Below are 23246 nucleotides of genomic sequence, written 5' to 3' on the forward strand. Positions count from 1 at the left end.
CTACACCATGACGAGCCCAGCTCGTCATGAGTGTGGAAGGGGTTAAAGTTCTATATGCTATTCTTCATTGTTACTGCTGAGCTGTGGCAATAAAGGAGATTTGCATAATCTTGGCCTCCATGTCCTTAATAAAATCCAGATTTTCTGCCCACCAGGCTGTGAAAAATCTCCATTTCTGTTAAACTGACTGAGGCTGCTGACCCTCATGGCCTTCTGAATCTGGCTTGTGACACATGCACGCTGTCATATGTGAGCCCTGCAGTGGGACCTGAAGCTCCAGTGGCCGCAGCATCAGGGAAATCATTCCAACACGATCCAGATCTCAGAGGGAACTGAAAAGATCTGCAGTGGTGGTTAACTAACAGCAATTGGGTCAGCGGCAGATCACTCTGCCTTCCCCAACCAGATCTCACAGTGGTGATGGATGAGTCACTCTTGGATGGGGGAGGGGCATCTGGGAGAGGTGATTATCTGAGGCCTCTGGTGGAATCCAGATTCCACATCAACCTTCTAAAGCTTTGGGCGATCTGGCTGGCATTGAAAGCTTGTCTACCCTCCATCAAGGGGAGGCTAGTATAGTGTTCACGGGTAACACCACCTCCACATGGTACTGCAACAAACAGGGCGAGATGGGGTTGTGGACACTTTGTTAAGAGGTCCTGCGTCTCTGGACATAGCTGGAACACCAGGGCATTTCTCTGGTGGTTCAACGCCTGGTGGGCTCTCTGAACGCCAAGGTGGACAAACTCAGCCGAATGGTGTCTTCATCCAGAAGTGGTGCAAGGTTTCTTTCAGCAGTGGGGAGAGCCTTAGGCAGATATGTTCGCCGCCGCAGAGAATGCCCAATGTCAGCAGTTCTGAGCACTGGAGTTTTCAAAGGCAGCTCTCACTCAGAGACGCTTTTCGCCTCAAAGGGAGTTAAGGCCACCTGTATGCCTTTCTGCTCATAACATCGCCACCCATACCACTTCTGCCCAGAGTTCTCAAGAGGATCAGGAATGACCGGGGCAAAGTCATTCTTGTGGCTCTGGACTGCGCTCGGAGAGATTGTTATCCTGAGCTCATGAAAATGGTCATCGCCCATCCTATTAGTCTGCCCCTTCGGGAGAATCCTCTGTTGCAGCAGAAGAGGATGGTTCTCTACCCAAACCTTTCAATACTCCGCATCCATACATAGAGAGTGATGAGCAACAATTGACCGCTTCCGACCGCCCCCTCGAAGTCTGCAATGGTATTTTGGCAGCCAGACGTCCTGCCACCAAAGCGGTTAACGCCTGCGGTTGAGGCAAGATTGTGGCATGGTTTCCATCAAACAGGATGACCCTGTTTCTGCTCCCGTCTCTCAGGTACTTTATCTTTTCGGTTGCCCAGCAGTGCTCTGCTCTGGGCACCCAAACGGCTACTTTTCTGCTATCTCAGCCGGTCTGCGGTTGCCTGGCCGGCAATCCCTCTTCAAATCCCCTATTGTACATAGGTTCTTGAAAGCTTTGCAACATCTGCTTCCTCCTTCGCCCTTCATCATGCCTCAGAGGGGCCTTAATCTAGTCTGGAAGTTCCTGATGAAAGCTTCCTTCGAGCCCTTGCACAACTGTCCTCTCTTGCTCCTTACCATCAAGATGGTCTTCCTGGTGGCAATAACTTCTGCCCGGAGGGTCAACGAGTTTCAGACTGTAATCCAAGCTTCTATACCTGAACATTTTCCAGACATGTTGGTTCTTCACACTGGAGCTTCTTTTCTGTGGACAGTGGCCACTCCTTTCCATATAGGCCAGTCTTTCACCCTGCCTACTTTTTACGCCCTGCTACAACCTTCCTAAGAGGAGGATGCAACTTCACCAACTCGACCCAAAAAGAGTGTTGTCATTCAAACTTGACCACATAAGACTGTTCCAGTTGGACAATTAACTTTTTGTGGGAGAATGTCGGAGCAAAGAAGGGAAAGGCTGTGCAGAAACTGACAATTGCCCAATGGATCGTGGTCTGCATTTAAATCTGCTATGCATTGGCCAAGAAGGAACCCCTGAGGGCTTGCATGTTCATTCCACCAGAGCAAAGGCTGCGACCACTGCATTAGCGTACAGAGTCCTGGTTCTGGACATCTGCCCGTAAGCAATGTGGGCCTCTCTGCACGCGTTCACAAAACACTACTGCCTGGACAGTTAGGCCAGTCGGGACCAGCACTTCGTCCATTCTGCAGGACTTTTTGGTTGAAATTGTTTAGACCCACCTCCAGGGAGGTATTGCTTGGGTATCTATTCTAAGGTAAGGAATCTGCAGTTAGAAGTATCTAGCAGATGAGTAACTTTGTTACCAATTTATCTGGTATAGACCCTAATCTAGCTGCAAATTCCTTTCCAACCCACCCATCCTCCCCACTCTGCAAACAGATTCCTAGGGACAAAGCTTTTGCCTGTCAGGGCCATAGTTTTCCACACTAGTGGTCAATGTTCTTCCTGGCTTTGCACTTTTGGCATGGAAAGTTGCGACAAGAAACTAACGTCAGCACGCTGAGGTGGTGCCTATATTGGCAATGCACAGGTCACTTCTGGCACGGTTGACGTCACGCAGAGCCGAATGGCACCACCTACTGTGCTCATGAAAATATTTTTGATGCCAGGGGATAACTTGAAGGTAAGGAATCTGTGGCTAGAAGTCTTTCAGATCATTCATTTATTAGTAAATGCCTTCAAACCTAAACAGACATTTTCAGAGTTTTAAGCCCTAATGGGGCATTGTATTCAACATTGGTTTTGGTGTAGAGTGCCCCATTTTGTACTGCTCTCCACTCCTAAAGGTTTACTGAAGCTAACCTATTTCATTAGATCTGTTTCCAGAGTCAGTACATATGGATTGCTATGTTTTACTGCAGTCTCTTGCTGGAAGCCAGCTATCTTTGGCCACAAAGGTGCCTCAGGAGTTAATGCTCTCACTGACATTTCCATCGATCTAAAGGTCACAGGGTTAAATCCCCCCCACCCCTCCCCAAGACTCCTCAGACTTACCTTGTACCTAAATCCGTTAATAAATAGAGAGCCATTACATTTGGCAATAGCAGCACCTGCCATTTACAATTCATAGAAACAGTAGTAGAATGGTATGAAGCTTTAAATAATATAGCAAAACATATGACAAACTGGTTATTACAACCAATGAATAGAAAGATTGCAAAATGTCACATGTATGTGACAAGTAATCAACTTTCTAACAGAGTTGGAGCATAATAGACTTGGTATAGTATTGAGGTTGTGTGTCAAAAATAGTGAGCTGCGAGTGCAATGAAACTCCGTCTAAGGTAAGGAGAAATGGACGAGTCAGGCTTTAATGTCATGGGGAGACTCTTGCTTGCATTTTAAAACAAGGCCATGATTTTTCAAACGCTTGGAAATGTAAAAATAAAAAAACACTTTCCCTACTGTAAGATGACTGCACAACCTGTTAGGGCATGAACATAAAAGATGATAGACCAAACTAATTGGTAACACAGGTGAAACAAGAGTAAATAATTTGGCACATAAGAAAAACAAATCACACTTATTTTTATGAACTATACTACGTATGACATTATTCTTGAAGCTATCAGGACTGTACTAAAGCCTGTTAGTTAAACAAAATCGTAATCCTCTTCAGTGGAAAGTTAAACCCATGGGGAAACATTGCAAAAACAAAACAAAAAAAAACAGGTTAATGTGGTCAGATTCCATTTAGAAACTAAGCATACCTTTTAAAGCTGCCAAACATCTGTGCATGACCTAAAAACTTGCCAAAATCAATATGAAACATATGGCCAGTGTTTCGAAGCATTATATTGTCATTGTGGCGATCGCATATTCCCAGTACGTACGTTGCTACACAACATCCAGCACAAGAATAGATGAAGTTTTCTGATGCCTACAACGAGAAAGTTAATTAACACATGGCATTTCACGTACACACAATATTTAAGTAGAAATAGAAAGGTAAACAAATTAGCAAAACCTAACATGAATATAGAAGCACTATTTACATGTGGCCTTGTGATCTAGCGATTCATGAAATGATCTTTTAGAAATCCAATGACCAGGAAAGCACAGGAAAATGAATATATAGGGATAAAAAATGTGCAAACCAGATAATTTGCAGTACTCCCATGTAGCACCTTTCTCTAAAAACCTGTTGGATGACAATAACAGAAGAAATGAGCTGATGGAGGTATGTTGGTAGTGATTTCTTTTGCTTACTCTAATGTCCTCCTCTTTAAAGTTATTTGCAAATTATGGGATTGAAAGATTAAAATATTAGGTAGTAACTGTTTACGTCAAATGTCAGGCTGAACGTAGAGAGGATGCACACAGTATAGTGCAACTAGTACTGATATAGTATAAGGGAAGATTAGGGAAAAGGTTAGAAAACTTGTTACCTCAAATTCAAAATTGAGCTACTTAAGAAATTGGGTTGTGATATGTTAGGTAAGGGAGGTTGTAGTGTAGACACTAGCATCAGAACATAACATTCCAATCTGTGAGAACATTCCAAATGATGACATATGTGAAACAACTAGAAAGCCAACACTACAGAGGTGATGAAGGAGGGCACTGTCCTTTTAGGGGTTGCATGTGAAGAAATGAGACAAGGCAGTTATGTGAACTTAGTGGGGGTGAGGAGCAGATTATCTAAATATTGTCAGTTATGCATCCCTTTGTCTGTGCACAGATACCACTGCTAAGCATGTTCATTTAATATTCAGTAACAAAACAAAAGGGATGCAATGAAGGTGGTGGCCACCTTGTCATTAGGCATAGTACTATTCTGAATATGGTGGTTGTTTCAATGCAACAATCAAAGCTACATACAATATATCTAAAACAACGTCAGTAGTTTAAGTAAAACTAATTTCGTTTTTCTCTCCATTGAGATTTTTAACTAGATTCAAAGGAACAGGAACATTTCTAACAGCTTTAGAATGCTATGCCCTCGGGAGAAAAAATGCAACAACTTTATCATTTCGTACTCTGTTATTGTGATATGATCAATCAATCAATCAATCAATCAAAGAAGTTTGTAAAGCGCGCTACTCACCCGCTAGGGTCTCAAGGCGCTGAAAGGGGGGATTTCGCTACTGCTCGAACAGCCAGGTCTTGAGTTGTTTCCTGAAGGAGAGATGGTCCTGGGTCAGCCATAGGTGGGTGAGGAGGGAGTTCCATGTCTTGTCCGCCAGGTGGGAGAAGGATCTTCCTCCGGCGGTGGATTTGCTAATTCGTGGGACGGAGGCGAGGGCGAGGCTGGCGGATCGGAGCTGGCGGGTGGGTGTGTAAAATGTGAGGCGGCTGTTGAGGTATTTCGGGCCCATGTCGTGGAGAGCCTTGTGTGCGTGGGTGAGGAGTCTGAACGTGATCCTCTTGCTGACGGGGAGCCAGTGCAGGTCTTTCAGATGGGCAGAGATGTGGCTGCGACAAGGGATGTCCAGGATGAGTCGTGCAGAAGCGTTCTGTATGCGCTGGAGTCTTTTCTGGAGTTTGGCTGTGGTTCCAGCGTAGAGGGTGTTCCCGTAGTCCAGTCGGCTGGTGAAGAGGGCCTGGGTGACCGTCTTCCTGGTTTCGGTGGGGATCCACCGGAAGATCTTTCGGAGCATGCGCAGGGTGTTGAAGCAGGATGATGAGACTGCGTTGACTTGCTTGGTCATCGTGAGGCAGGAGTCCAGGATGAAGCCCAGGTTCATCCTGGTGCTGTGGTAATACGGTCTCCCTTTCTATCAGTTTCCCTCTAGAACAATTGGTACCTTTTGGAAGAATTTAACCATTTCTATTCAGGACTCTGTATACCATCATATTTTGTTTTGTGACATTTTTCCAGAATTCTGAAAGTTTTATTTCACTTCCCCCTTTGAAGTTAGGTGTTTGTTTGCACTGGCAAGAATATAATAAACTAAATTTGCTTGGAGTTTCCAAACACACATGTTGATCACTTTATGAAAACTACTGGGATTTTGGGGTCCCAATGAACATACATGAGCTAGCTGAAATGAAGGCCAGGCACTTTTATTTCTTTCCAGCTTCTGGCCTCACTAAAGCTTCACCAATTTCTAGAGAAATATCTTGGGTTCTGAGACATAGGGCCTCTGAACCTTAAGCTACCAATCTCGTTTTGTAGAGTAGTTCCTATATTTCCAATAGGCTCTGGGCATTGGAATAATATATCCTATAGATTAGACATAGGACTGAGGTCTACTAGGTCTCTATGTTCCCAAAACATTTTATGCTTGATTGTGCCACCTTTTGCGTCTTTAAAACCATTTTGAACCCAGATCTGCAGATATTCATTGTAAGACTGGATACAGTAATACGAATCCCACAATATGAGTGTGGGGAATTCGCGATCGGTATTTTCAAGCGTCAGCTTGGAGTTGAGCTTGCTGAGCTGTAGTCTCCTAGAGATTGAGTTTTTGTGACCAGAGGTCGGAATTTACCATCGTGCCAGCGACCTTTAACAATCGCGCACGCTGCACTATAAGCTTGTTTACCCCCAATCGCGGGCTGTGCTGATCCGTCCGTATAAATGATACAGCCGTAATGTTCTAGAGGTGAAATTTCAGTAGGTAGAGGACATTCTTGTTCATATTGTAGAAATTCTTGTGTTTTCAAATAAGGGTCAAAAACATATTCAACGTTTGTTGCAGCAAGAGAATTAACCCATTGTATCCGTCTCGGATGTAAAGCTTTAGCATTCGGAATTCTCACTTTTGTCACTGCCTCTAAGGCAGGTACAGATGTAACCACCATAATGCGTTTACCCTTTGCGAGGGCGCTCTCTTTTGCTACTGCAGTTTGAACAGCTGTCAGAATTTTTTCTGTAGAAGTGAATTTCATTTCAGCTTGTGTATACAAGTGTGGTTTGTAAGCTATTAGTACCTTTTCACCTTCATTAAAAGGTTAGGTATGTGAATCTGAATCTCCCTGGGATGCTTCGGATTACAAGGTTGCGTACATTATTGCGTGTTTGTAAATGTTTTGTTGTGTAGCCAACATGTCTGTTTGTACTGAACGCAAACTTTCTATGTGTTTTTGAGTCCAATTAGTTGGTTTGAAATCAGGTTTGATTAGTTCGTAGAGAGGTTTAACCATACATTTTTCTAAAAAGTTTGCTGCCAGGCTTTTGCCTTCACTTGAAAGTTCGTATCCTAAGAATAGGACGTTGAGGTGGGAAATTCTTGATTTTTTAAAGTCGAATTTATACCCTTCAGAGTCGAATCCAAGTATTATGGTGTTTACCCTGCTCAAGTGCCTGTCCAAATCATCATCTGTAAGATAGATGTCATCGACATAAGATAATGCCTCATCATCAAACGTTTGTAGTAACTGTTACTCTGGCTGAAAATAATCGAGGACTGTTCTTGAATCCCTCGGGGAGACGACAAAAGTGTTGTTGTGTCCCCATTATTGAGAAAGTGTTCAAATACCTGCTTTCTGGCGTAATGTTTTGACAGAAGAAGCCGTTTGAAATATCTAATTTAGTTTTATATTTTGTGAGAACGAGGTTATTCATCAGTGCTGCACTGCACTGTGTGCACTTTGTACTGCAAATGTTTTGCAACAAGTGTTTAAATGTCTGTAGTCCAAAACTAGACTATATGTATTGTCTGGTTTGGAGACAGGAAACAAAGGATTGTTCATTGACGAGGTGCATGTTTCAATCCCCCCTTGGTATTTAAGTTGATCTAAGATCTCCCTGACTTGTTTTTTAGCTTGCTGCTTTACTGGGTACTGCCTCTGAGCAGTAGGTTAATTTTTCAACTGGATTTTATGGTGAGGAGAGTCCTCATCCCATATGATTTTTATATAATGCTGGAGCCTGGGCCACAGCCCATTTCCTGGCATAGGTATATTTTTTATGTATAGGAATATGATTAGAGAAAGCTGGCATAATTATTTCTTCAAGCAAATGGTTAGTGATAAGATATCACAACCCTACCGATCGCACAGCAATCCTTGTCTTAACTCCTCTGCTAATTTTAAAGAACTTTACTTTGCTCTTTTCAAAATTTGTTCATGAAATTTTCATATTTATTCAAATGATTCCATTTGATACTAGGATCACTGTTCAGAATCAAATCATGAATCTTAACGTTCAATTGTAATTATTTCAACATTATATTTGATCATACAATTGTATTATGTTTCATACAAGTATTATTGACATTTTACGGCGATTGTTGCTGTAGTTGGCCCGATGCATTTCGGGACCGGTGTCCCTTCTTCAGGGGTCTCTGTAAGACAATTCAAATCATGGTACAACCAAGGTGGTGTACTCAAAACTTATAAGTGGCTTATGTAGTTTTAAGCTGATGTTTGTCAGTAAGTGTGTTGTGTTATTTATACATGTTTAAACATTGTCTTACAGAGACCCCTGAAGAAGGGACATCGGTCCCGAAATGCATCGGGCCAACTACAGCAACAATCGCCGTAAAATGTCAATAATACTTGTATGAAACATAATACAATTGTATGATCAAATGTAATGTTGAAATAATTACAATTGAACGTTAAGATTCATGATTTGATTCTGAACAGTGATCCTAGTATCAAATGGAATCATTTGAATAAATATGAAAATTTCATGAACAAATTTTGAAAAGAGCAAAGTAAAGTTCTTTAAAATTAGAAGAGGAGTTAAGACAAGGATTGCTGTGCGATCGGTAGGGTTGTGATATCTTATCACTAACCATTTGCTCAAATAACTATTATACCTAGGGAAAGGCAGCCCTATGATACCAAACAGCACGCCAAAGGAGGAAAAACTTGACAAAATCTATTATTAAATAACCCCCAGCGATAATTAAGAGGAGTGCCTGTGGCCACAACTTGTTGATAATTATTTCTTCACCATGTGGGAACTCCCTGACAAATTCAGGTGGCCAGTCTTTTTCAGCCAGAAGGATGTCATAACCCTTGAATAGTTTTTCCCAAAAGAATGCTTTTATTTTTCTAGTTATGTCCTCCTCTATCTATAGTGTTACTTCATATAACTTATGGGGTACACTAACCCTGGTGTCGGCAGTTTCGACCTGAATGTATTCATTCAGATCCAGCATTGTATGGGCCCACTCCCCGTTCTTGAGTCGTGTCCTCAAGATCCTCGGCATGTCTGATTTTAATACTTGCTACCTTCTTTTTGGAGAATTGAGTTTTCTTATTTTTTGGAACGTGTTGATCGTCTTTAGACTTCACACGCTCTTCTTTGTGTTCGGATCGTCCTCTTCTTTCGGATTTCTGCGAGGATGTCTATCAGGTTTTCTTAAATTATCCCTATTGCTAAGGTTATACCTCTTTTCAGAGTGCTCCTTTTGAGGAGATCTACCTCTGGACTGAGAGCGCTTCTCTTTATGAAGTGGCGGTCTACTATTTTCCCATTTCTTTTTAGGAGTAGTTAGATTGTTTTTGATAAAAACTTTTTCAGGATTTTCTGTTAATTCTAGCTTTACAGGTTTCCCTCCCAAACTATCTCTTCCTAGTTCTTCATAGGATTTTTCAATAATTCCGGCAAGTTCATACGGTTGCTCAGTAATATCGAGTTCTTTGAATTTTTGGCGGATTGCCACGGATACTGCTTCACCTTTAATGTTAGCTAATAAAATAGCTGAGACTTGTTTGAAATCTTTCAGTAATTTCATACCAAGATTCAAGGCTGGTTCTGGACCGTATTCATTTTGAAACGGTCTCAGAACGTCTGGTATTACCGCCATAGACGGGACACCATGTGTTTTTGTGTAGATTGAAGCAAAGACTGTACCCCAAGTGTCACAGTCCTCCACGTGAGGTCAAATCCCCATTGGTAAACAGATTGTTAGAATCCTGTGTTTTTCATGAGGTGTACTATTGGGAAATATGACCTCTATTTGAGCAATTTTCTGGGCTAACCAGAATGGAATTTGTTCAGTGTTTGCGGGCAATTTACCAATGACTGATTGTATAGTCTGTGGTGTGATTTTGTTTGTATTCCCCTGATGAGGGGTGTGTTGTGGAGTGGAACTCTAATAGCAGGTTGGACAGTTAACGTCCGCATGACATATTGTACTAATTGTCTATATATTTTAATTAATTGTTTTAGCTGAGCTAACAGTTCTACATCTGACATTCTTTCAGTGTTAGGATGTGGTGTATAGCTGGCTAATACCGGCCATGTTGCTCCTGGTCTACCTAGTGGACCGAGCCTGGTAATGTGATTTTGATGTTGTAGGGAGCCTTTAAACCAGAGCGGATGCTCTTGGTAAGTTAGTGGAATTTCAACGTCCTAGAAAGGAACGTATTTCGCTGGATGTTCCTCCATCTTGTAGAAGTGAAATCGTGTGGTTGGATTTGCTTGTGGAAAGACAATCCATGAATAGAATACTTCTGTCTGCCGATTGTCATGTGCCTCTATGACAAAAATGACCCTACCACCTCTTGGTGATAGGCCATTTTCTATAAGCTTTATAGCTATGGTTTTTCTTACGTTTTCCAGGATGATTATAGCATCATCGTCGTCTTCATGAAACCCTGTAACGTCTAAACCCGGTTGGTTTGCATTTACTGCAGCTCCACCGGTTGCGTTGATGTCACTGTTAACCAACATTGTTTAATGAAAGTTGCAGAGCAAGTTTCAATGAAATAAAGATAAGGTGCACAATGTTTTGGAACACTGTATACTTCAACGGTGAACAAAACCAAAAACTAATACATAGGATTTTTCGTCCTACTCAGTTTAAGGCAAATATTTTATCCTTTAACCCACTCCAGACGTCTATTGGAGTATTTTACGGGAAATAGGGGCACTCTGTGAAAAGCACGACTGAGTTACTCTAGTATTTAGCGTTAAATTAGTGCCTTACCAAAAGTTGAGCGCCGTGTAGTTCCTATATTCCCAATAGACTCTACACATTGGAATAATATATTTTATAGATTAGACGTAGGACTGAGGTCTACTAGGTCTTTATCGAATATACTAGACTTAATTGTGAGTGCCAGCTAGCTCAGAGGTCACGAGAAACTTTCTCTAATTCACAAGAAGGGATTAGTTTCTGACAACCGCATAAACATGACAACTTTGTTTCCCCAAGATAAAACTGATCATCAGAGTCGTGGAAACAATAGATATATATTTCAATCAGTCAATCGTGCATGCTTCGTTTCACCAGAGGTGCAGAGAAAAAGACAGACGGGCGTTTTCAATAAAAAGGTTTTATTGAACAGTCTTCTTTCTCAAGCATAAGAAATGAACTGCTACAATCGTAAAACTGGTTGTAAAATATAATGCATACAGTATAAAGAGTTGAATAAAATAATACTGTAAGAGCATTGTATGGTTCCTAAACCATAGATAAATACATACATAAATAACAGAGGCTATAAGTACTCAATTGGTGCTTCTAAAATACGGCTACCCCGGTGTACCTAATCTAACCTAACCTTAGTACGAGGGAAGAAGTAAGTGAGGTGTAGCATAAATGTAGTATTCTTTTGCCAAGAATCTGTCCAAGATTTCTTTTAGGGTCTAATCAGCTCCGTACCGTAGTTTAGAATGGAGAAGGTCAGTCTCGGGACTCGATTTCCCAACAACTTGCAAGGGTAGCTTGGAAACACTGGAGCTGGATTTCTAGGCAGGAGAAAAGACAGCGTCTCTCTCAGTGCATCTGCTGGAGGGTCGGCTTCCTTCTGCACTTGCTGTAGCAGGATGCGTCGGGCAAGTAGATAGTCGAACTGCTCCAAACCATTGTGTGTTTGCTAAGGCAAGTGTGGGCATATTTATACCTTGAAGTTGCCGAGTTTGACGTAAAGGTGGACATAATGTCATTAAAGAATCTCGATTCTGTGAAAACTCCATGAGTTCTTGGACAAGTCAGTTCTTGAGCAAGGGAAAATCATTAGCTGCTGAAGACGAGTTTTCCAAGAAATCGTAGTAGATTTTCGGAACTAGTGGAAGTAGCCCTGCCGTATTTGGACAGCATGAGCTATGCCTAAATATGGTTATGATTTCTATGCCTATATAAGGATATGGCGATTTATAACTATATACGGGCATAATCTGGAAATTTACAATAGTGTCCTAAAATGGTTTAGAACAGTTTGTTTCTAAATGAGTCACATAGGCTTTAATCAGGGAACTTCCTTTCGATTTGTTCCCCAAGATCCCTCTTTGCTGTGAGTTTATGTCTACAATGTTGTAATCTGTTTATGGGACTCTTTCCGGTGCACCAAGAAACATTTTACTTGGCCTGGAACCAGTGAACTACTGAGGTGTTCTTTTCTATTCAGACTCTGCCCTTTCACCGATGTGGCTACCATCCCTGGTGTCCTGCAACATTACTTCACTGGTACACACTGAAAGTACGGACCTTACTCACATGAGGTCTTGTATGATAAGTTTCCCTTAATGGAACAATAGCCTTTCCTGGTTCACAGGCCATTCTTCATTCAGCTTATCAGTTTTCTTTCAGGATAAGATCAGGTTTTGGATTGTATCTCCATGTCAGGAAACTTCTCTTTGCCTCTACAAACAGGTAGTTGGCCAATGTCCCCACCTGAAATTAGTTCCTACATTTCCTTTAAAACTGGTTGCTACAAAAAATTTTAATAATTTGCTCCAATCTCTAGAATTCTTCACTATGAAATACTCATGCTGGTTTACCTCAAGCCAGCTATTCGCATCACACCACTGTTTCTTAGGCAATAGTGGTTCAGCTGCAAACGAAGGCCTGCCTAACAGTAATTTGTGATGCAACTATCATTTCCATAGTTGGAGGCACAGTGTTCACCAATGACAGGTGAGAATGTTGTGGACACTTGTATGACAAAGAGTCGACATAAAAGAAACAGTTGCAACAGAGTGGAGAGTGAAGCCACTTAAAAACGTAAACGGCCAAGAAATCAGGACCATTGATGTAAAAAGGCTACACATTTAGATGTTTTAAGAAACTGTAGCATTTGAGGTACTGCTAGTACGTTTACAGACTACAAAATTGCCAGCCTTGTTTTACGACTATTTTATGCTAATTAATACCTTTTCATAGTCTTCATCTGAAGGGTTATACTTTCTTAACCACTCTGCAAGTGGCTTATCCTTAAATGATCCTGTGACTCCATATTCCACTTGAATTTTTCGAAGTGTTTCTGAAGACAGAACTAACTCCACCATGCCTTAAAGAAAAACATTTGTTTTTTAGAACTATAAGAAGTACTGTACATACTGACAATGAAGAGCAGCATTGGACACATTACGAATGCATGAGCCAACAAAGATGGATTGATGATAGTATGGGTATGAATAGTGATATAAGTATACATATGACATTGTAGAGTGATTCTACAGTTTACATGCACAGAATGGTAGAAAGCATCATAAATTAAATTACAAATCATTCCTATGATATCACATATAAAAAAGTAATAAACTGTATATTATTAGGTAAAATAACTCAATGTATAGCATGGTTTAAAAGCGGTAATGATGACATTGTTGATATTTCCAAAACCTCAGAGCAGAAATAATGCCAATTTCAGTTTAAAAAAATGGAAACCTAAAAATGCCACATTTCTTGCCTTCTGTTTGCTAAACCTCTCTTCTACAGCTGTTTACCATGCAGTGCCAGAAGTGAGAACACCGTCATGGTAGCTCCAGATGATCACTACTGAGTCAAGAAATCTGCCCCTGGGTCTCTGGATATTGCTAACATTCCCGCAATTTCCAGAGACGCAGGGCCCCTGGACAAATGATCCATGACCTCACCCCGCCCGATTGTTGCAGTACCACATGGCAGTGGTGTTTTCCGTGAACACCTGCACTAGTCTTCATTAAACGGAGGGTTTGAGTTTGAGTTTGAGTAGGGATTTGTAGAGCGCATAGCTACCCTCGGGCATCCCAGCGCTAACACGACCCAGTATTCCAAAGGGGAGGGGGGGCGGTAAGGAAGACAGGAAGGGTAGAAAGGCTTTCAATGCCAGCCGGATCGCCCGGCACTTCAGTAGATCGATGTGGAGTCTGGATTCTGCCGGAAACCAGAGGGCTTCAATCTTCACCTCTCCCAGCTGGTCGCCCCATCCTAGGAGTGATACATCTGTCACTACTGTCAAATATGGTTGGGGGTAGGGAGAGGGGTCTGCCGCTGACCCAAATGTTTTTTGTTAACCACCTCTGCAGATCTTTTGCAGTTGTTGAATAGAATGTATTTTTGTAATTTCTGCCCATTTGCAATTTGTTAGGGATGCAAGTGTAAAAAAAGTTTGGATGCTCAAAATCCCTAAATTCTCAATTCAATGCATTGTTTGTGTAGATCGGTCGCAGCAGATCAAAGTCTTTCGAGAGACTGTGTTGCAAATCTCTGGCACTCTTCTGGCACCCTCTAGTGTGTCTTCAGGCCCAAAGGATCCACAAAGCCCAGCTGGTGGGTTAGAACCAGTGGATCCATCCTCAGTGCAGTCTGTGCCCTCCGCACCACTCCCTGGTTCTGCAACTTCTTTGGAGCAGACATACACACCACTGTCAAAATCCACACTGGTTTCTTCAAAATCATCACAAGTCCCAATGCCAGAGGTGTCGGAGGAGGATTCATTATTGATTTAAGTGTCTGATTCCGAGCCCTAACTCATTGTGGTCATGAGGTCACTGTGTGATGAGATTCAGACAAGACACTGCCTTTACCATGGGGGTACCATTGTGCTCCGCCACACTTTCGACTCTGATCAAAGTCAGCGAGCCTTCGAAGATGACCAGGGAGATGATGGGGACAGTATACTCCCCCAATTATGGTGATGACAATCTGTATATTGATTTATAAGAGGCCAGTGGGTTGGACACAACCCCTGATCATGGGTTGGTCACACCACACGGACCAACAACAGAAGATATTGTTCCTTTAGCTATAGTGATTAGACGGGCAGCAGAGGAGTTAACTTACAACTTTCTTCTGTTGGAGTTCAGACCTATGTGCTCATAGAGGTTTTGTAGGATGGACAGGCTTCCTCTGAATTGTTTTAGAAAAGCATTGCAGCAAAATACGCTGCAAGGTACAAGGGGCCCCACTAGTGGATCACTTTCTAAGGTTTAACCATCATCCGGAAAGTTTCACATGGTGGATAATATAGAAGGTCAATAAGAACCCCCGAGGTGGTAATTATGCCAAACTATTGAGTACTCGCGAATGTCTTTGGTTGCACATCTTCGATACTGTCAACCGTGGTCTTAATGACCGTGAAGAAGTGCTGAGACAAATGGTGTCAATCAGAAATGGCTGAATGCTTGCTTGAGAACTAATCCCCATAGTTATGTACCTTACTGGCTCAGGATAATTTCCAAATATACACTATTACACGTTTTGTGTACTCTCTGTAAAGAATACTATACTGTATAATCTGTGTTTTATGTATCATGTATTATACCACTGAATTATTGTACACATTGTGGCATTCATACTGAGCAAAATAACTCTGATTAAGATGGAAGCACCCAACATAGTTGTACTAATGCATTTTCTGGAATGATCCTGTTTTGATTTAATGGATTTTGTACCATTTTATTGTTGGATTTGCATCTAGTTAAACATCTCCCGTTTTGAGCCTTTCTTCTAATGATCACCTGTTAATAATCGACCCAAGCGCTCTTCACGGAGACAGAATAAATCACCAGTCCTTTGTTTACCTTTAGACCGGACCTAAAAGCCTATGGTCCTTCTTCTATGCCCAACCCGTTCTGATTGGTCGCGAGTACATGTGACACGAGTCACTAACGCGGAAGCAACAGCCGAGTCTGACCGCTGTTCTCCGCCGATCGTAGCCACTGCTCCTCGCGCTAGACGCTGCTCGCGGTCACAGGGGCACGAAGTACTTACATCGAGGTAAGCAGGCTATCTGTTGCATCAAGGGAGGGTGCACATCCGGTCAGCCCACGAACCGGGTGCACACTAGCGAGAACGCTAATTGGCGCCTAATCAGAGAAACGCTGGATAGATGAAGTTTGTAATACACTTCTCTATCATTTCTCATATACCAGGTGACACAAATATTCCCAGCCAGAATCAGAGGCGATATTCAACCAAACCATCCTTCTAAGCCACCGGATTGCCGGTGGGGGCACCGGTAGGATTGCCCTATCACACCAATTCCTTGGTAAGTTTCACTCTGCATCTCGATTTTTTAACAATGCATAGTGAAGGCTGGGTTTTGAACATGTGCTCCTCCCCCACAGGTATTATAATAAAGAACAGATTGACCTACCCAGTGAATCATTCCCCAAGACAGTAGGTGAGTCTAGCATCTTGCTTTTCCATAGACATGATACTGGATGTCAGTTGCCCTTGGGAGATGGGAACTGATAATGTTCCAATATCTTCTATACTCTACAGGTGATTCATACCCTGGAAGCTTGAACAGAATTCCCAGTTGACCAGCTTTATTGGTAATGTACCCTTCAGCATGTACTTAGACCACACCCCTGTAAATATCAATCGATGACCATTCTAAAAGCAACCATTCTAAAAGCAAAAGCAATGAACTGGATCGGGCACTTTAGGTGCCCGATCCAGATCATTCATTGGACTACGGCCAAGCCAGCTCTCTACCCCTCCCCACTCCCCTTCCCTCCCCCGTCCTGAGGAAGACCCGCCGCCGAGGCCCCAAACATCCCATGAGCATCAGGGTCGAAACGTTGACGCTTTAATTACCAATGTGCCTGTACCCATAACGTCCCCATCCTCTCCTTACCCCCTAAAACAAATTGTGCGGACAGGCACACACCAACAGCGGAAGGTTGCCCGCTTTGTTCTATTGTAAATACCAGAACTGTATACTAAATTTCCTTTCTTGAGCACCCTTTACTTTCTCACTGACTATACTTAATAGTCCTTGCACCGTTTTTGATTACTATCGTTTTATAAAAACTGTAAATAAATATGTAATTTCTCTAGAAGTACATTTTCAGAGTGTGGTGTCAATTTATTGATTTTACTGACACGCTAGGGTACTATTTCATTTTCATCTAATGTATATAGAGCCAATTGAGATAAGACTTATATCTCCCTTATCCAGCTTGAGTCAAAGTATGCTGATTTAATTTGCATTTTCAGAATCAAAAATGTTTTTCATGTAAAGTTTGTTTCCTGATTGATAGTCAAGGACCACTGTTTTTTCTTAAACTAATTCATTCTCAGGTCCTTTGATTCTATGGGCGACACCCCATTGATTTATTAGTTCCTCTGAATTGTTACAACGGCACTGACCAACACATTAATGGTCTAATCATTGTTCTTTTCTACCAGTGACCAGGCAGGTAGGTAGAAGCCACAGGCTGATGGTACAAACTTCTACCACAAAGGTGAAAATCAATCCATTCCCTACCACACCCCTGGACAGAGAGTCAAAGAGAATTAAGGCATTTAGGGAACAGATATTTTTATCAGCCAACCTAGCCCCAAGATAGGTCAATGTCAAGAATTTCGTGCCTTCGTGGCTCAATCAATCCAAGATGGCCAGGATGCAGCCAAATATGGAATTCAATCTGGTATACATGCCACTGATAGACTGGGCAGAGCATCTGGCACTGGTGTGGTGTCTCATACTCATGCACGGATGAGATCCAAATATTTAGCTGGGGAAATGAAGGTTTCCTTATGGATATGCATTTCGACTGATCTTCCCTATTAATAAAAAAGGAGGATTCTTCTCTGGGAAACATTACAAAGCGAGTCAGGCCATCGCACGTTACTTGAGATTCTCAACCCAAACTCGGCAGTTTCATCCCATTTGGGAGCTCTCCAGAGGTTTGGCATATAGGTACCACCAAGGGTCTCAGCAGCAGACGCCCCATTCCTGCGGCATCAGCCTCAAACCACCTTACTTTGTCCTTAGTGGTACAAGACTATTCTGTTGAAGGCAGGATCGGACACCAACTGAAAGAGTGGGAAAATAAAACATTCATATTGGTCAACTGGGATCTGCCCTGCCATTCATGTCCAATCTACTACATATTACACCCATGTCAGAGCAACTTTTAGGGGAGCATCAGGCCATCTTATTGAAAGAACTGCAGACTCTCCTGGGCAACCAGACCATAGTAGAGAAGGAACCCAACTCAGAAATATGGGCCGTTTTAAACTTTTGCTACTTCCTGGTGCCAAAAAAGGATAGATGCCTTAGATCTCTGCTCTATGAATGCCTTTCTGTGGAAGGACAGATCCAAGATCCTCACACAGGCCTAGGTTCTGTTCACCTTGGATCCGGGTGACAAAGATTTTCCTAGACTTGCAAGGAACCTAGTTTTATTCACCCTTCCTGCAGTCTCACAGGCATTACCTGCAGTTCGAAGTAGGCGAAGAGCATTCTCAGTGTGCTTTGCCCTCTTTGGCCTCACAGTGCCCCTCATGGTAGTGGTCACAGCACGCTTTTGGAGAATGGAAAATTGGGTGATACCAGTTTTCCCCTAACTTGAAAACTGACTGTTGAAAGCGGGCTTCTACTGTCAGTCATATTGCAAAGTCAGGTGATGGTGAACCTTGTGACATCAGTGGGCTTTACAATCAATGTGTCCAAGTCACACATGACTACTTTTGCCTAGGCTCCCTTTCACTGGAACAATATTAGAAACGTTACAATTCAGTGTCTTCCCTCCAGCAATAGTCCAAGACATTCATACTATCTAATGTTTCAGCCATGGTGAGAGTGGTTCTGAGGATTCTTGGTCTATTGACCTCTTGGATCCTGCTCATCAAATCAAATCATATGTAGCATATGTGGGCTATGCAGTGGTATATGAAGTCTCAGTGGTCTGACCACAAAGTGAACCCGTTAGTGTCCATCCAGGTTTCACAGAGACTGCAAAATACCTATAATGTTGGCTGCTTGATTGCAATTGCCCCAGCATAGTTCCCTCTCCCTGCCCATCCAGTGCAGACTGTGGTGACGAATGTGTTACTGATGGACTGGGGAGGTCATCAGGGAGAATTGAAGATTAATGGACTCCACATCAATCTGTTGGAGTTGTGGGCCAAAAGCTTGGCATGGAAGACCACCTGGCATCTGCCAAAGGGAGGCTATTACAGGTCCTTACAAGCAACATCACCACTGCTGTTTGGTACTGTATCAAGCAAGGTGGTATGGAGCAGTGGGTCCTGTGTTGGAGGGCTCTTCACCTCTGGAGTCAGCTGAGGAATCTGGGCACTTCCCTCATCGTGAATCACATGCTAGGGCAGACGAGCTTAACAGACAGCACTTGGCAGATTGAGAATGGCAAATACTTTTGGCACAGGCCCTCTTGCTAAAATGAGATCTGATTGGATCTTTTCACCACCATCGAAAACATGTAGTATCAACCCTTTTGTGCGCTGGAAATTCCATGAAGGACCTCTCTAGGAGAAGCATTCAAGTTACAGTGGTGCTTGGGACTCCTAACCGGCTGCCTCAAGTTCTGAAAAAGATAAGGAATAACCTGGTCCAATCCTCCTATTACTGCTGGATAGGACCAGTAGAGTGTGATTCCCAGAACTGCTGCTAGGAGGCATTGTGCATCTCTGTGTTGACTCTGTGCTGCTCCAAAAGTAACTGAGTGTAGCCACATATAAGTGCCACCCTTGAGTGCTGACATAAGTTTCTTGTTTTTGCCTATCTGCATTCACTGACCGAGTATGAGCAATTGTTGGTACCAGTGCACTGTTCAGATTTCAAACTTGTTTTAGGAGTTTAGATGACGCCACTCCAGAGAACGGGGAGGAGAGAGAGCAGTGAGGAATCTACAGTTAGATCAGTACCAAAAAGAGTGTTACCGAAGTTGAGTAACTTCTTATAATGGATATTTTAACAACAAATTCCTCACCTTTAGAATAAATACCAAAGCAGTACCTCCCAAGGTAGAGGGTCTGTGAAGTGAACCATAAAGTCTTGCAGGACCAAGCAGACAAAAATGACCTTCTCGCCAGACTTGGCTGTCAAGACAGTAGTGCTTTGTGAATGTAAGTACTGATGCACATGTGGTAGTCTGGCAGAAGTCAAGGACTGGGGCTCCGTGAGCCACTGCAGTGCTCCAGCCTTAGCCCTGTTGAAATGTGCTCTCAGACCTGCAGGGACTGCTTCTTGGCCAGTGCATAACAGACCTTGATACAGGGGAGTATCCACTTCAACAGGGTCCACTTTTTAACAGCTTTCTCTGTCTTCGACCATGAACCACCATCCCCCTCCCCAAAAATACTGAACATCCACATGGTGCTGCTCTTTACAATCAATGTAAAAGATTAACGCTAATTGAGCATCTCCTCCTCTTTGGACAAGTGAGGAGGAGCAAAAACGGTGGTAGAGTGATTGATTGACTAACGTGAAATGTGTCGCAGCTCTCATCAAGAATGCTCCCTGAGAACATGAATGAAGATAGTGTGTGGCAATTACACAGAGTACATGGAGTTTGCTCACCTGACAATTGGACGTAATCACAATTAGGAAGACAATTCTGGAAGTCAGGACACGCACTAAGTAATTATGCGTCGCGCGAAAGGCATACACATGAGTAACAGGACTACGTTAAGGTCCCACTGTGGGATGGCTTGGGCCGAAACATGTGTCAGACATTTGATAAATCTCATCACCACAGGTGATTTGAACAAGTACTGGTTAGTCTGGTAAACGTAAACCGACTGAAAGGGAAGACTAAAAGCCTTTAATAGTGCAGATGCAAAGGTGTGCTAGGCCAAAGATAAAACAAACAAAAGAATGTCCAACAGCTTTTCTTGTAAAGGATCGTTTTTTTCCACACCAGGCCACAAATTTGTTCCAGTACCCAGCATTCATTTATCTTGTGGAAGGGCACCTGGCAGCAAGGAAAATAAATACCTCATCAGGCGCAGATCAAACGCTGTTAGTTGTGATGGCTAAGTATAGATTGTGCAGATTTGGTCGTGGATCATGCCCTGATGCAGCAAAGGAAGATATTCTGGAAGAGGTAGACTGTTCAGAAGACAAATGCTCATAAGTTCCAGGTACTTCACTCTTCTGTCCCATTTCAAGTCACAAGGATGACAAAGTCCCGGTAGATGATGATGTTTTACAGAACTCAAGGCAGGACAGACAGGTGTAGTAAGTCCTATAGGAGTATCAATGTTACATTCCAGCTGGAAAGCATCTCCTAACAAGTATTCTTGCAGAACTTGAACAAACAATCTTTCAACATTGCACATTCTTGACGCTAGTAAAAGGATCTAGCCAGGGTTCTACCCACTGTTGGAAGGTGCTGTGCCACCTCAGGATGCAGACAACACACATGTTCTGCCAGACGATGTCTGCTTAGCTCAACTACATTCCATCCATCACCTTTTGTTTCCACAGTAGACACCCTGGGTGTGACAGGTGTGCTCAGAAGGGAAAACAGCGTTTACAACGCTGGTAATATCATGCAGGTAGGTTACAACGCTGATGTTACATTGTCCGTGTTGTTACCACACATGACATTAAATCGCAAGTCGTTTCTACCACTTGCGCTAGATGGCGCGCAACACCAGGAAATGTGTTGGATTTTAAATGTAAAGCCATGCGTGGGAACAACGTGGACGATGTAACGTCAGAGTTGTAACCTACTGCGGGGTAATGGATGGCCTAGTAACATCATACATTCGCTCAGAAGTGGGTCCTCTGCTCACTGTGCCATAGGACTCAAGTTATACCTTTTTTGATGAGACTTAATTAGGTCAAAACTGTTCTGGGGTTGCTTGCGTTACCATTCGGAGGGGACCAAGCCTTGTAGTTTGGGCTGTACTGTTATGGCACACTGGGCAAAAACAAATAGTCTGAAATGCAGCCCGATGGATTGCCAGTTGCTGAGATTAAAGCATTTATTCCAGCACCTTGTTTTTGTAGGTTGTCTGACCTGGCACTCAAGGATCTTGCCAGGTGGTTCAAGATCAGGGAAATGCCCTGGCAATATAACCAACTCCAGAGGTGGAGAGCCCTCTGGCAGAGGGCCCAAGACCCCACTGCACTCTGCTTGTTGCAATCCCAAAGAGACATTGTGTTGTCCGTAAGAACCGGCACCAGCCTCCCTTTAACAGATGGCAGAAAGGTCTTCAGACCCAGAAAAATGGCCCACAACTTCAGTAGCTTTGAAGCCAGGCGTCCATGGGAGCACAGTTCCCTGATCTCCACCTCATCACTGATCACCTCCCTAGACCAGCAGGAGAGTGTTATTTGACAAAATCAGCTTCAAGAGGGGAAGAGAGAGAGATCTGCTGCTAGACCAATTAAATGTGGGCAGTCACCTCACTTGATGACCTGGATGAGATCTGTTCGATTTCCTTGAGGCGAAGCCCATTGGAACTACTAATTCAATTGCACAGCCGGGATGTGGCACCTGGCATAGCTGACAGAGGACGTAAGATGCTAAGAGGCAAAGAAGTCTCAAAGCTGCTCTAACCTAGATCAAGGACCAAGGCTAAAACATGTCCTAGGACTCATGGAGGCGGAGGGAGGGCCATGAACTGCATTGTGTTCAGGATAGCTCAAATGAATGGAGGTTTCTGCCAAAGAGTCAGATGCTTGTTGACAGTGAACCCCAATGATGTTAGGATGTTTGTCCTTGACTGGAGGTTGTCTACAACGAATTGTGGTGAGCCCAGCATCAACAGCCTGTCGTTGAGGCAGGGAAATCCTGGTTTACCTGACTGATGCTGAGCAGCAATACACCCAAAGGGCACTTGTTAGGCAGAAGGGGAGCACAGAAAACTGAACTGTGTCACATACTCAAAAGGACTATATGACTGCTGTGCAGGCTGGGAAGACCGTCTCTGCCCATTCACTATCCCTCTGGAATAGACTCTGAAGTCGAATTGGTATGGAAACTGCTTGGCAGTGGTAAAAAGACCAAAGGAACTTGCTCCAGCTGTACTTTCCTTTAAGCGCTCCAATCTACAGTCAGCCTTCTAATTGAGAAGGTGTGAAACATATCTAAGAGGGACGCCTGTACATTGCTGTAAACTCCGGTGGATTGCATCTACGTGTAACCTATAACACTGGTGCCAATTGCCCTACCCATGTAATCAGTATCATCTAGACAAGCGTGGATTTAGTCATGTCTTGTCCTTCATGAATTAAGACCCAAAGGTCTTCTAGTACTGCCGGCAAAATCTAGCTGGCAATACCCCGCAGGGCATATGTATAACAACCCAGTAATCAAACAGCATTGACCAACAGCAAAGGCAGACTCGTGGAGGAAAGCGTGTGCTTGTCTATACCTTAATTCCCCAACTGAAGAAGTTGTGAGGTACTAAAATGGAT

The 23246-nt window shown here is 43.1% G+C and overlaps 1 protein-coding gene across 1 annotated transcript in view; it reads right to left on the reverse strand.

Moving 5' to 3' along the window:
• The window catches only part of PIK3C2A (phosphatidylinositol-4-phosphate 3-kinase catalytic subunit type 2 alpha), a 553726-nt gene that overhangs the window by 316073 nt on the left and 214407 nt on the right, over positions 1-23246 (reverse strand). Inside the window, exons 7-8 of the mRNA XM_086954142.1 lie at positions 13009-13145; positions 3719-3888 (exon numbers count right to left, since the gene is read on the reverse strand). Coding sequence (XP_086810268.1) covers positions 3719-3888; positions 13009-13145 — 307 coding nt within the window. The remainder of the gene's footprint in view (positions 1-3718; positions 3889-13008; positions 13146-23246) is intronic.

This window comes from Lissotriton vulgaris, chromosome 2_1 (genome assembly GCF_964263255.1).
Source record: "Lissotriton vulgaris chromosome 2_1, aLisVul1.2, whole genome shotgun sequence".
In the NCBI taxonomy this organism is placed as follows: Eukaryota; Metazoa; Chordata; class Amphibia; order Caudata; family Salamandridae; genus Lissotriton; species Lissotriton vulgaris.